Raw genomic sequence first — 13,494 nt, 5'->3', positions numbered from 1 at the left:
GATGGATCGGCCGCTCACGAAGACCTTAACTTGTGTCTCAGCAGATGCATCATTTAGTTATCGATTGCGATGGCTTTGAGTTATTTCTATGGATTTGGGTTGTTTTATGGAGGAAATCTTCCACATTATTGTTTTAGAAATCCAATACGTCGCTTCAGTGAGGCAGTCGCGCTCGATTGGGCACGTGAGTCGTCCTACGTGGTGGAATTTTGGCTGCCGCTCTCGGTCGGGACCCCTTCGATGAAGAGACGCCTAATTCATCGTGCCACAATAATGACTCCGGCTGTATGAAATATTTCAAACGGATCACATGACTCTTTGTAATGTGAAAGCTGTCAGACTCATATGAGAAAAATGATCTCCTCCCCGGGGAGCGTTACGGTGTCTCAACTCGTGGTTCTGATTCCCTCTCTGGGCTCTAAAGCACTCGAGTCGACGTGGGTAATTGTTTTTAAATGTGCTGCATAAAAAGCATCACTTCAGGGAAGAAGCTCTCAAAAGAAAAACGGCAGCGAGCAGCAGACAGACGCAGTCTAACAAAGTGGAGCATTTAGCTGCGAGAGACACAGACGTGTCCCTCAGGCGCTTGTTGAAACAAAAACAGCCAAAGGGAGTGAATGTTGGACACAAACAACATTCCTGAACGTGGAATTAAGCAACTGATGCTCACAAGTCAGAACACATCTACTTTAGAGCTCATGATAAAAAATAAAAAAAACACCATCGGTCCGTCAGGTTTGAATAAAGATTGAAACCATTCAGAAACAAGATGGTAACGAAACCTCTAGATTCCAGACGTTTCAGAAAGAGAACGAGAAGCGTTCGGGGGGGGGGGGGTCAGAGGTCAGAGCTCAGGGAGGAGACACGTGGTGCTGCTGCTCCTCAGGGTTCCCCTCATCTCTCATCGTTTAAACAAGAGCTGAATGCGACCAGACGAAGCCTCGTGAAATGAGTGGGCACTCGCTCCCTCCTTCTGTCCCGAGCTGAAACCGATATCTTCAGGGATTTACCCAAAAATGTAACATGCAAAACATTTTTCCTCCACCCCATAACTCTCCGTGCTCTCCCGCTGGGACCGACCGACTCCGTTTTGGCGAGGAAAGACTTTTCCCCCCCCCCCAGCGCCACCAGAGCCATGACGTCTGTGGTTTGGCGGGAAATTTCCCGACAGCTATTTGATGAGGCGGAATTAATGTCTGAACCTCGTTCCAGGGCGAATCATCCGAGTGATGCAGCGACTGACCGATTCTGTTAGTGAGAAAGGAGAGGTTCCCTCCTCCTCCTCCTCCTCTTGTTGCCAACACGCCGGTTTAATAAGAAGCTGCGGCCCACGGAGGTGGGACCTCTGTTGTGTCTCGGTGCTAAAAGGGGATTTTCATTTCAAAGCTCTGCAGCCGAGCGGCAGACCCTCCTGAGTTGTTCGCTGTGCGATCAGTGTGGCAGGTTAGAAATAATAATAACATCCTCTCCCCCCGGAGGAGGGGAAATGGAGCAGCAACCAGGCGCACTGCGTGTGATTGGCTCTCCGACTCGTACACAAATGTGGATTTGAGTTTCTTTTTTCACCCCCCCCCCCCCTACCATCTCCAGCCTCCTTCCTCCGTGCCTCCTCCTCCTCCTCCTCCTCCTCCTCCTCCTCCTCCTCCTGCTAACGAAGGTCACTAAGTGAACAACAGGCCGCTCTCCCGCGTGGAGACAGTTCACCACCAGTGACGGGAGTTCATGGGACGCCCAAAGCAGCACCCGCAGTGCCTGACCTCAGCCCCCAAGGTTTCAGCTCGCAGGCTGAAGGTTGTTTGCAGAGAAAAGGTTAAAAAAAAAAAAAAGGCCAGAGCGCAGGTTGGAAATGGCAAAAAGGAATGAAATTGCAAAGCCACAGTGCAGCTAAGATGGAGTCTGGAGGCTGTAAATGGGAAACGTGGGGGAAGTCAAATGGAAAATGAAGATGGGATAGAAAAATAATGGAGGTGAGATTGAAGCGGAGCGATTGAGTGTCAGTTTTGTAGCAGAGAGGAAAACCCGAAAGAGGACAACAGGAGAAACAAATCATTTATCAGAAAGCTGAAGGCTGCCTGTACCGAGGGTTCAGTCCCGCTGTTTTCTTTGGATGTGAAAGCAGGGCGGGACTGTGTGTGTGTGTGTGTGTGTGTGTGTGTGTGTGTGTGCAGGGACTGACATGATTGAGGCGCCTGCTTGGTTTCCACCATCAACGTTATCTCTGAAAATATGTCTGCAGGAATTTTCTTCTCGCTTTGACAAGTATATAATTTATGCAGTGGCGGGTGGGGAGGAATTGGCGGGTGGGGAGGGAGCGGGGGGGATGATTGGTGTGCATGTGAAACAAACTCACACACACACACACACACACACACACACACACACACACACGCGTGACCCATTACTTGCGACATTTAATAAAAAGTGCCCGCTCTGCATTTAACTCCTCCGCTGTCTCGGCGTGTTGTGTCGGCGTGAAGAGGCTCTTTAAACCGCTGCACTCGGCGCCGTCCGATGCGGCGCAATTATTAGTCCAAAAATCGACGACGCTCAGTGATAAATACTTAACGAGACGCCATCGAAGATTTTGTGCAGCCTGAATGCTTCCAGCCAGAGACGAGAGAGCAAAGTGCACCTTCACACAACGTCCGAACTGCATTACGTGGGACTTTCTACTGGTTTGTAGGCGTCAGGAGGAAATAGGACATCCAACCAGGAAACAGGTGCTCATCAGAGGGTTTGTTTATCCCCCCCCGACAGCATCAGGCCGAGAATAGAAACAAACGTGCTCGGTCACTCAACAAACGTCTCACTCGACTTCATTTGAGTAGTTTGATTTTGGGCGGCCGAGGGGTCTTTGAAGAACAGTGGACTGGTGGTCTCACGGACTCCTTCACTCCTGGTCTCGTACCAGCGGGAGAGAGGCTGCTGGAGCAGGGCATCTGCATTCCTCACCCCCCGTCCCCCCTGCCCCCCCCCCACCCCCATATCCTGTCGTTCCACACATTCCTGCAGCCGGAGCTGAAGCCCAAACTGGAGCTTTAAATTCACCTTCGCTCTGTTGAGTCTGCAAGTCAAAGGCGGCGTCCCAGTGGGCCAGGAGTGTGTGTGTGTGTGTGTGTGTGTGTGTGTGTGTACAGTCTGAGGACCAGTGCATTCAAAAACCTCAATAATGGGCACATTTGGAGGGTTGTGGACATTACAAAAAGCGCTGATATTTGACTTAAATAGCCGCTGTCTTTTAGAAAGTGTACCTGGTCCAATGAAATCTCTTCTTTCTTGCAGGTCACATTTCCATTTTTAGTTTCTTCTTAGACTTATAATCATGACTGTTACTTCAAATACTTTTAAGGCCAATGAGATACATTTTAGTTGTGTACACATACATGATAGTGCGTGTGTGTAAGTGGCGAATACACGCGTGTGTTAAACATCGTGTATTTGCATTCATCACATTTGTGTTTGGGCAAATCCGCAGTGACGCGCCGCCGGCCGCTCCCGCTGACGCCAGCCCAGCGAGGGGCCGGACGACGGAGGGCCCCGTCGGCGCCTCGCGCTCAGCTCGGGCCCCCCGGCAGAGCTGTCGGAACTTTAGTGCAGAGCAGGAGAAGCGAGACGATCAGTGGCTATTGCCGACCCGCCGGCGTCTCCTGAACGCCGCACCTCGGGACGAACAACGGCTAAAATCCCCAGCACGTTGCTGTGAGGAGATGCTGGAGAAAGCTTAAGACGTTAATCCTGCGTGCGGTTGCGTGTCGTTTTGCGTGTCGCCGTTGGTCTACAGGCCTTTTTTCTCCCTCCCTCCCCTCGGTTTAGATGTGACATAAATCCGTAAAGTGTCGTCACGGGAAGCAACGCGAGGCTCTTATTTCTATTTCCACCAGAAAGCATTGGAAAAATGCACAAAGCTGAGATTTGCAGGGGGATTGCGGAGGCACGCTGTGCGAAATCACCGAGGATCAACTCAGGGGAAGCAAACCTGCAGATGTACATTCGTTAGTGTTTATTGCGTCGGTTGGTTCTGGTGAAGGTTCTGCTCAGTCGAGTCCACGCCGTCCTCCGTCTGACCCCACTGATTCCCCCTCAGAGCTCACATCTCGTTTCTCTATTCACACGTTCACATTCCTCCGGATTCCAACTCCAGCATTTCTGGCTCCTCTGTGCGTCATTTATTCGGTCTAAAGTCCTCTTGCGTCCCTCCACCGCAGGCTCTGTTGAAGATGGACTGCCAGGGCCTCGTGGCCCGGCTGGTCATGGACTTTGTCCTGCTGACCACGGCCGTGGAGGTGGCGGGACGCTGGCGGGAGCTCGCCGAGAGGCTCGTCAAGGTGTCACGCCAGCAGATGGACGCTTACGAGGCGCCGCATCGCGACAAGAACGGGGTGGTGGACAGCGAGGTGCGTCCCGTTTATTCTTTTTCAAACCGTTTTGACCCACGTGACATCGGGCCGCTCAGACAGCTGATTGCGGGACGCTTGTCCCCTCTGTGTCCGCAGGCCATGTGGAAGCCGGCGTACGACTTCCTGGTCACGTGGGCCGCGCAGATCGGCGACAGCTACAGGGACGTGATCCAGGAGCTGCACATGGGCCTGGACAAGATGAAGAACCCCATCACCAGGCGCTGGAAGCACCTGACCGGCACGCTCATCCTCGTCAACTGCCTGGACGCCCTGCGGAGCTCCGCCTTCAGCCCCGCCGCTCAGGACGACGACTACGCCATCTGAGGCCCCGCCTCCCCTCGCCGTCTCCCGGAGCAGAGTTGCTGCACGTCAGCTGTGCCGCTCACGCTGAACGTCGCCGCCGCCGTGTGTTGTTTTGTTCCCGCGGCGCCGCCTTTAGCTCCTCCCCCCTCAGAGCGCCCTCCGTCTCCGCTGCCGGGCCAAACAACACGGAGCTGTGCGCAGCTCGCAGTATTAACAGAGACTCTTTTTATAGTTCCTGTCTTGCATAGTTATGTATTTTTGTACTATGAAGCCTTTGGTTAAGAACTGTGGATCCAACGCCCAGAAAGTCACTTTTTCAAGAGGAGACACTTTTAGATATCGTATCCTTATTACCGTAGCCTCGTCACGTGTCAAATCCGTTCTATTTATTGTCACTCTTTTCTCCTCTACTTCAGGTTCCCTCTCTCTCTCAACGCCGTCCGGCTCCTTTCAGAGATACAAATATTCGGTTGTCCGTCTTTGACCCGACGCTGAAAACACTGAATATTTTATTAATCTTTCACAAGTTTGAATCGAGCTCTTCAATAGTAGAAAAAAATCATGTCAATGAATTTAATAGTTAACAGAACTGAAAACATTCTCCCTGTTTTTCCGATGTGAGGATTTGCTGTTAATTTGATAATTAACTGCTGGGCTTACAAAACCAGTATCTGACAATTAATGTTTTTCTCCTGTGAACTCAGAGTCCACTCACTCACTTCTTCGGGTGCTTTTGACCTCGTCTCATGGTCTTCAGCAGCAGTTTGCTGGGTGGGACGTCGGAGGCTAAACGCTCCAGAGCAAGTCAGAGAGTAAACGAGTAAATTAGTTTTTTTTTCGCAATTGACAAATTAACTTTTAATTATCATTTTTGGATCAAAATAAATCAGCCTTATCTTCCACCGATCAAACCGTAGCCACTAATCCCTCAACTCGCTGTCTCTTGTCTCCATTGCTTTTGTCCCATGGAAGTGATTGTTACCAAAGCTTGCCAAAAATCAATACAGCTCCACACAGATGACCTTGTACAATGTTCGGACCACTGTTGTGATGACACTGTCTGTCAATGCTGATTAGGTTCCGTCTCAGTGCTGCATACTGTGCAATGTGGTGGGTGTGAAAACCTTTTTGTGACTGCATACTTTTGTGGAACATACTAAATAAAAATGTAAATATTTGGACACGACATTTGTTCGATTGTGCTTCCTTTAAACGAGATTGAGAATCAAGCAACAAAGGGAGGATATTTGGGTTGGTGTTGCATCAGTATTGCCTCTTTTATTGATCTCTTTATGAGACGCATGCAGGTGCAGCACAGCCGCAGTCGTCTCTCGTGGTGCTAATTAGACAGAAGAAGAGGAAGTCTCTGCCCCGGATATCTGTTATCCGCATTATCCGCTGGTTGCTAAGGAACCTCCCCAAATATTGCCGATTTCCCCCCCCCCCCCCACACACACACACACACAGCCAACTGAACATCACTGTCAGGAGGCTTCCTTATCTGCAACAGGCTGCCATGTTTTGTGTGTTATCAGCGTTGTGTTTGTGGAAAACAGCCAACACACGACACACCGTCGGAGGGTAAACGGAAGCAGGACGCAAGAAAGTGGGATACAAAGAGTCGGGTCACAGCAGAAGCACTGGAGGGTAATGGAAAAAGAGGCTTCTGCATCACAGAAGTCTGATCTTCTTGCAGCACTCATCATTGATAATGCACTTTTGGCCGTCGTGCCCTGCTGGTCCGCACTAGGAGGAGGTTTTCTAAAGGCTTTTCTAAACTATTTCTGTGCATTGTGGCATATTTAAGTGACAAACAAATAAACGGCGGTGTCTGTTTTCACACAGGGAACTAACAGCGTTCTCCTGGGTGAAAGGGCCGATGTTTAGGTCACATGACCTCGCCCAGCGCGCGGGCTGAAGTCTTTTGGTTGCATCGGTGCGATTAGTGTCCTAATGAGAGGAAGAAGACATCTGTTCATTGATCGTGTAACCACGGTGACAGATCCAGTGTCCCAGTCGGTGGGGACACGGGAGGACGTGTTTCCTTCACTCAGACAATTAAAACATCTCTCATAAAGCCGTCTGTGACTGCGAGGGCGCGATTCCTCCCCGTCCCTTCCCTCTGCCTCCCGCTCCCTGCGCCCTCAAAGCAAGCAGACTTTAATTAAATACACAGATTAATGGAGGAGAGAGAAAAGGAACCAGAAGGAGTGGAATTAAACACGGCGGAGGTTGGGCCGACATGCTTGGAGTCCCAGCCAGGAGCGCCGGTAATGAGGCCCCCCGGGGCGCCGGGGCTCCCGCGGCGGTGGCTCGGCGCTCAGCTTCACAAAGGGCCGAGTTCCGTACGTTGACTCTTCATTGTCACGTCCGATTGATCCCTCTGCTCCTTTGGCTTAAGATTTAGCTTAATATTTAAAACATTCTACTTGCAAATTGCGCTGAATCATGAATTGGTGGATTATTGTCTAATCCTCACACACAGGTTTCCCTCCGAAGTCAGAATAGAAAATGGGGAATTAATAATTGCCCTTTCTTTGTCCTGAATTGGTTGCAAAATCTGTTTAAAGGGGAAACTCTCGATGAGAGGTTTCAGTTTGTGTCTAAATCGGGCCCCTTTTCGGTGAGCAAGCTCGGAGCAGGAAATCAAATTTCCTCAGAAATGAATCTTCTTCATCAAGCCAGAAACCCATGAAGTTTATCTTTATTCTTACATTGTCAGAGGGAATGAATACAGGTTTTGCTCTTTTATTTGTGAGTTCTGTATTTAAGGTTCCAAGCAGCTTCAAGGTAGATTCAAGACTTCGGTTTGGGGCCCGATTGATACGGTTGGTTTGCTGATGTTCAAAGTGAAAGTGAACTGTGATCTAAATTCAGTTTGAAATGAGAACGTAATGTTTGTTTACCATCAAAAATATACCAAGGTCCCTTATTACCCTTATATTACCCTAATAATATACAACACAGTATGTATACAATGTTACAGGAAAGCTATAAGATGAGGATACTGCACAAATTTGAGCATTAAACTTGGGAAAACAATTATTTAAAGAGCTTTGTGCACTGGTCGTCCTGCAAAAAAACAGTCCAGATCAAATTTACACAAAAGGTGAGTGTTCACATACTTTTAGCCACGTGTTGTACATGAAAGTATTCAACGCAGGCTGCATGAAATGTCACTAAACCCGTTTTATAATACAACAAAAGCTTAGTCAAAGCGAATTGATAATTAGCAGACTTGACATTTCAGTGTCGCCGTATTGGCATTTTATCTGAACTTCTCTGCAATTTTCTTCCCGGGTTGAAGGAAAACAAAGCAGTGAAGGATGTGAGGCCGTGTTTTCTTTATTTCCATGAGAGAGCGACGGCTCCTCCTGTCAACAGCGGAGGGCAAATGTCAGTTTAACCACATCTGAGGCTGGCGAAAGCCTCCACGCGGTTGCCAGCTGACGGGGAGCTCGCTGTAATTGAAGTCGTTTTTTTTTTTTGTCGTTGCGCCGTCATTCCACCGAGGCAGCCATCAGCGGCTCCGAGGAAAGGTCAACCTCCAGATGAACCTTTCAGCCCCAGAGAGCCATCTCTAACAATAGGGTCTTTTCAACCAGCGGCCTCTTTTTCGTTGTCTTTTGGGGCTGAGTTGAGTAGGTTTTTGGCAATCAACCAAATGTTGATAAGATTTGTTTTTGCTGTTTGGAACCGCGGCGGTGTGGAGGCCAAGTAAGAACAACCACGTCATGTAGCAGAGGCCCACCGGTCATTTTATCAAATCAAAATAAATGAGTCAATTTAATGACAATCAGAGTGAGACGGCGCAGTTCATTCTGCAGCTCTGCACAACATTTCGGCGTCTTTCAGCTCAGATTCCTGCGGTTTTACATCACATTTACACCAAAAATATCATCTGCAATTTGTTTCACACCTTTTCCTCCACTTTCAGGTTCTTTCTTCACATGGTGAGGTCATTTTCAAATAATCCATTGACTCGTTTTTGTCTTCCTAATAACGTTGTGCTCCACTCCTCCTATGTTCCATCTCTGATGCTTAACGCTTCTAGGTAAACGTAATCCCCCAGGTCATTCGTCTCCATGCTCCCTCTGGGAACCCCGTGTTTAACGCCGCCGCGCTACGAAAGTAACCGCCTCTTCATCCTCACCAGCACGCTCAGAAGAGAAAACGTGACGTGCAGAAGGCAGATAGATGTAATGTGTGCTGACCACACAAGGAGAAAACAAATCCTCTGGTGCTCTGATTGGAAGCCTGTAATCAAGCTGCAAAAAAAATCATTTTTCTTTTCTGGGCAATTCGATGGACGTGCACACGAATCAACAACAGGGGAATGAAAGCGGACGTTTCCCTGCGTGCTGACGGGCGGCGAGAACAGAAGTGTGTTTGTTCTCAGAACCCCACGGCCCTCCGATGAGAAAGGTGAGCGAGATCGAAACCTGGCAGGGAGGCCGACTCCCTCTGTGTGCTCAGCACCGTCAGCCCCGTCAGCCCCCTCCTCCCCAAAACAAACCCTCCTCCGTGTGTGTGTGTGTGTGTGTGTGTGTGTGTGTGTGTGTAGGGGGGGCGCCACAGTCCACTCCCTTAACCCTTTGTGTGTCTGTGTGCAGGAGTATGAGGGTCCGTGGCCCGATAAGGAGCCCATACAAACCGTATGGAGGTGGAGGCCGTCGGCAGCTCCGTGTTTACATGAAATAAAGGTGGTGCAGGTGATGCTATAAATATCTCTGTACATGTCCGACAGAGGCCTTCTGACCTCTCCTATCGCCTCAATCTAAAGCCCCTCCCCCTGCCGGTCACCTGACCCCCACCTGACCCCCCCCACCCACATGCTCACCTGTTACCCCTCCACACACGCCTGCTCCTCAGTCCGTCAGCGACGCTTTGTTGCCCCCACCAGGAAGCTTTTTATTTATCTTATTTGGATTATTAAAATAAAACCAGTGTCTGAATCTCGTGGTATAGAAGCGTGCTGTTGGCCGAGGAACCGTGAATTAAAGGAAATGAAATGCTGGAGAGGTCGTCTGAGTACCTTCCTGGCTGCTCATGCTTTTTGATTTGAAGCTCGCACATCCCCGTGCAACATTTCCCCAATGAAACGACATAACTTCTATTATGGCTTGAACAGTCTCTTCGATGCTGCGACCACCTCGTCAACCAAAGAACATTTAACGGAATGAAGGTCTCATGTGAAATGAGGCTAAAGATCGAAACAGACCTCTTCGTCATGGGTGGTTCAATAAAAATAAAAAAAACGAATTACTTCCACCTTTGCTCCCTACGGACAGGAGTTATAATTACGGCCGCTTCAATTAATGCAGCCAGCATGTATTATATCGAATCCTTCTACCCGGATTCACGCTTTCAGAATGTTAAATTGCGTTGGTGGTATTGTGTTCACAGAAGTGCCTCCCGGTGCTGCACGAAATGCAGAGAGTTGAGTATCTGCTGAGTAACTAAGACAAGGGGCTTTTAACTTTTGTTGACTTTGAAGGTAAAACTGGAAAGAAGTTGAAACCTTTCTTCGGGCCTTCAGAGCGCCGGCGTGATGGACGGGACGCGTCGATTTTCCCCGGCGACCGGAGTCCAACGGGTGAGCCCCGCCCATCCCTCCCTCCCTCTCTCTCCCCCTCTCTCCCCCTCTCTCCAGCAGCAGGCCGTGGGTGACGTTCTTTCCCTTTGTCTCCTAGGAAACCTCGTCCGTTTGAAAGCTACTTGGTTTGAAGGAGGATGGGTCGGCCAGAGATAAGCACCTTTTCATCAGCAGAGAGCAACAGAACGTTTCGCCATCAACCCTCATTTCTCATGTTTCTTATGTGAACATTACTCCCTCGATCTCTATTTATAGTATCATATTTTCCTGCAGTACGAATAGCAGCTGGACTCTGTGTTCAAATAACCAACATAATGAGATACTACAGAATCCGAGAACAGTTTCTTGCAGGATGCTAAATTTCATGGGAGGATCCATCTGTTGATGTTTCTCCTCGGACCCTTTTTTTGCACACCGACACATTGAAAATGGAAAGAGGGAAAACCTCCCTCTTTCCATTTAGAATGCTTGCCAGCTTCTAGGTGGAGAGTGAACAGCACGACTGAATAGTATAAAAGTGGTAACCCCCCCCTTTCTATTTCCAGCTCTAACTCAGCACTTTGCCGCTTCTCTCCCGTCAACGTTGTTCTCTGCACTCACATCCACTTTGCATGTTGTTGTTCAATCAGCAGATAACCGATCATCTCTGGAGCACAACCCCTCGTTCGCTTTCTGTCCTCCTCCGTCTCACCCGTAATGATCCATCTCACGAGTCGGTAAACATCTCGCACAACAGGCACAAAACACACAACAGTTTTATATGTTTGAGCTGCTGCTGGAGCAGGCGGAGCAACCGCCGCGCCAACAAAACACTGCTTGCTTCCGAGTGCAAAAAAAAAAAAAACACGCCGCCATGGCAACCTCGGTAGCACAGTATGCAAATCTCCATGGCAACCTTTGAGTGTTTGCGAGAGAGAGAGAGACAGCGAGGGAGGACGAAAAAGACGCGAAGACAGCGAGCGTCAAACAAACCACAGATATAATGTTTGTTTCATGTGCGTCACCTCAACTGCAGGAAAACAACAACGAGACAGTTTGCTTTCCTCTTCTTTCAGGATCAACACGTCCGTGACTCTGGAGATGTCAGAGCGGCGTGGTCTGCGGGCGGAGATGTTCCAGCTGGGACAGACTGGCTGGAGGAGCGTGAAATATCTCACCAACCTGCATTAATCCACCACTTTGTGTTGAGGAGCATAGAGCACCTTTGGACGAAGCTAATCTTACATCCTCCTTTAACTTGTCTTGTTTTTGAGGTGTTGGATTAAACTTTTCATCCGGTGAGATTTGACACACTTGCTTAACCCTAATAAAAAACATCCAATCACCATTTGACCGAGTGCACAGATTGCTCCCGCAGCCTCGCTGTGACCTGCAGCTCTTCATTTTCCAATCAGAGTTTCTCGTTTGCGTCCGACGGAGAGTGTTAATGAATGGAGCTCGCTGCTGCGCCGCTCCGCGTCTGCAAAAGATCACGGGACGCCCTGCAGCCAGTGAGGCGCTGGGCGGGTTTGACCCCCCGAGACCTTCTTCAGCTCATCTGATACCACGTCAAACCTCCGTAACCCATTTCATCGCGAAACACACACACACACACACTGGAAAACAACACCCCACCTTCTGTCGAAAGCACTTGAGTCGAGATGCGCAGCGTGAAAGTAGAATTCCGGCTATCTTTCCCTCCCTTTGATACAGCCACTCTCGCTCCCTCCAAAGGGCCTCTCACCCGGATGCTTTGTGCAGGGGAGTGAACCGGACCTCCTCTGCTTCCATTAAACCTCGGCGTGACACGCAGGGCGACGCTTTCATCTGTGAGGGGCCGGCCCCGAGGATCCAGTGGGACGGAGCTCAGGCGCAGCAATCGGCCTGCTGCATCGGACGCCTCCTGTATCCATCAGCAGGCAAACATGTGCTTTGTCTATTTTGTTGACACACACACACACATCTTTTCAAAGGGACAAAGAAAAGCGTCCACCGTGTGTTTGACTTGTGTCTTTGCTTTGTAAAGCCTCCCCTCCCCCGAGTGTCCAAGGTTAGTCGAGGGGACCATAATGTCTCCTGTTATTTTTCCTTGGCAGGGTTTTAAGAGAGACGTGACTTCCTGATTGAAGTGCGAGCTCAGCCCTGAAAAGCCCTCCAGCCATTTGACAGGATTTCACGGGCAGGGACCTCGGTTGCATCACCCATCTTTCATGGCTGCTGCAGTCCAATTTTCTACGGCCTTCCTGTCAGAATCACAGAGAGAAAAAAACATCCACAAACAAGTTGGAAGTGTGGATGTGATATCAGTTCAGACTTCAGGGTCCTCATTAGCAAACGGCCCAGACAGACCCGACAGTTCTGACACCAACTCTGTCTCATCATCGTCCTTGAGAATAAAAACAACATTATTCCTCTAAAAAAGTGTGTGTCCCCCCCCGCTGGTAATCGGTTGTAACGTGACCAGTTATAGCAGGTCTGTTACAAAGCAAAGCATCACGCGTCGGAGGGTCTTCAGACAACACCGAGGCGCAGACGGGACCATAGGATCCACACAAGCGTTTGTGGAGCTGCAGATGAGGAACGAGCAGATGAACATGCCCACACAGATGCAAACCACCTCCATCAACAGATTGGAAATCCCCCCGTGAAGGTGCTTCTGGGAAACCGGCCCGATAATGTGAATAAATCATGATTTTGAATATCTGCTTACACACATGCAGGTCAGCGCATCCTGACGATAGAAACAACCTCTTTTAATAAATCTCATTGAGTGGCACCAATTGAACCTCTTGTATACTATAGCATGCTCATGCCAAAATAAGCATGATGATGTTTGATAATGAACCATATACAATTATTTTCTGATATTAACCATCTGTTGTGTATTCTGATATGTGCAGCAGTTATTACTATGATTTTAGGATAATATACCAATTAATATGCATTGTTGGATGATTTAACACATTTTTTAAGTTAGTCTTTTCAAATGTTTTTACAAGCCAGAACTCCCCTTTTCTGTCTGAATGCTTCCCATTCGGTCCCTTTGTGAGCTTTGCTGCCATTCCAACAAAAGATAAAAACTTAATGAGCAATCCAAAATAAAACTACCAGAAAACAAAAGACCGGTGTTTCCCAAATCGGTATTATGGTCATGATGTAGTTCCTCCTCGTGGTAGTACAGACATCAGACCCAAATGTAGCCTCAGCGCATAGGTGGGC

The 13,494-nt window shown here is 49.0% G+C and overlaps 1 protein-coding gene across 6 annotated transcripts in view; it reads left to right on the top strand.

The window, feature by feature from the left end:
* Positions 1 to 11,623, top strand: part of LOC120834002 (SH3 domain-binding protein 4) — a 28,152-nt gene extending 16,529 nt beyond the window's left edge. For 2 of the 6 annotated variants that reach the window (XM_040201711.2, XM_078090445.1), the window contains exons 4-5: positions 4,206 to 4,394; positions 4,494 to 5,886. In XM_040201711.2, the coding sequence (XP_040057645.2) occupies positions 4,206 to 4,394; positions 4,494 to 4,721 (417 nt within the window). In that variant the 3' untranslated portion in view covers positions 4,722 to 5,886. Of the gene's footprint in view, positions 1 to 4,205; positions 4,395 to 4,493; positions 5,887 to 9,032 lie in introns of those variants that run through there. The other 4 variants (XR_013453004.1, XR_013453002.1, XR_013453003.1 and 1 more) reach the window with 4 other exon arrangements.
* The last annotated feature ends 1,871 nt before the right edge of the window (positions 11,624 to 13,494 follow it).

Source organism: Gasterosteus aculeatus, chromosome 16 (assembly GCF_964276395.1).
Source record: "Gasterosteus aculeatus chromosome 16, fGasAcu3.hap1.1, whole genome shotgun sequence".
NCBI lineage: Eukaryota > Metazoa > Chordata > Actinopteri > Perciformes > Gasterosteidae > Gasterosteus > Gasterosteus aculeatus.
Note: the sequence above shows the minus strand (reverse complement) of the source record. Positions and strands in the feature narration are given on the sequence as shown.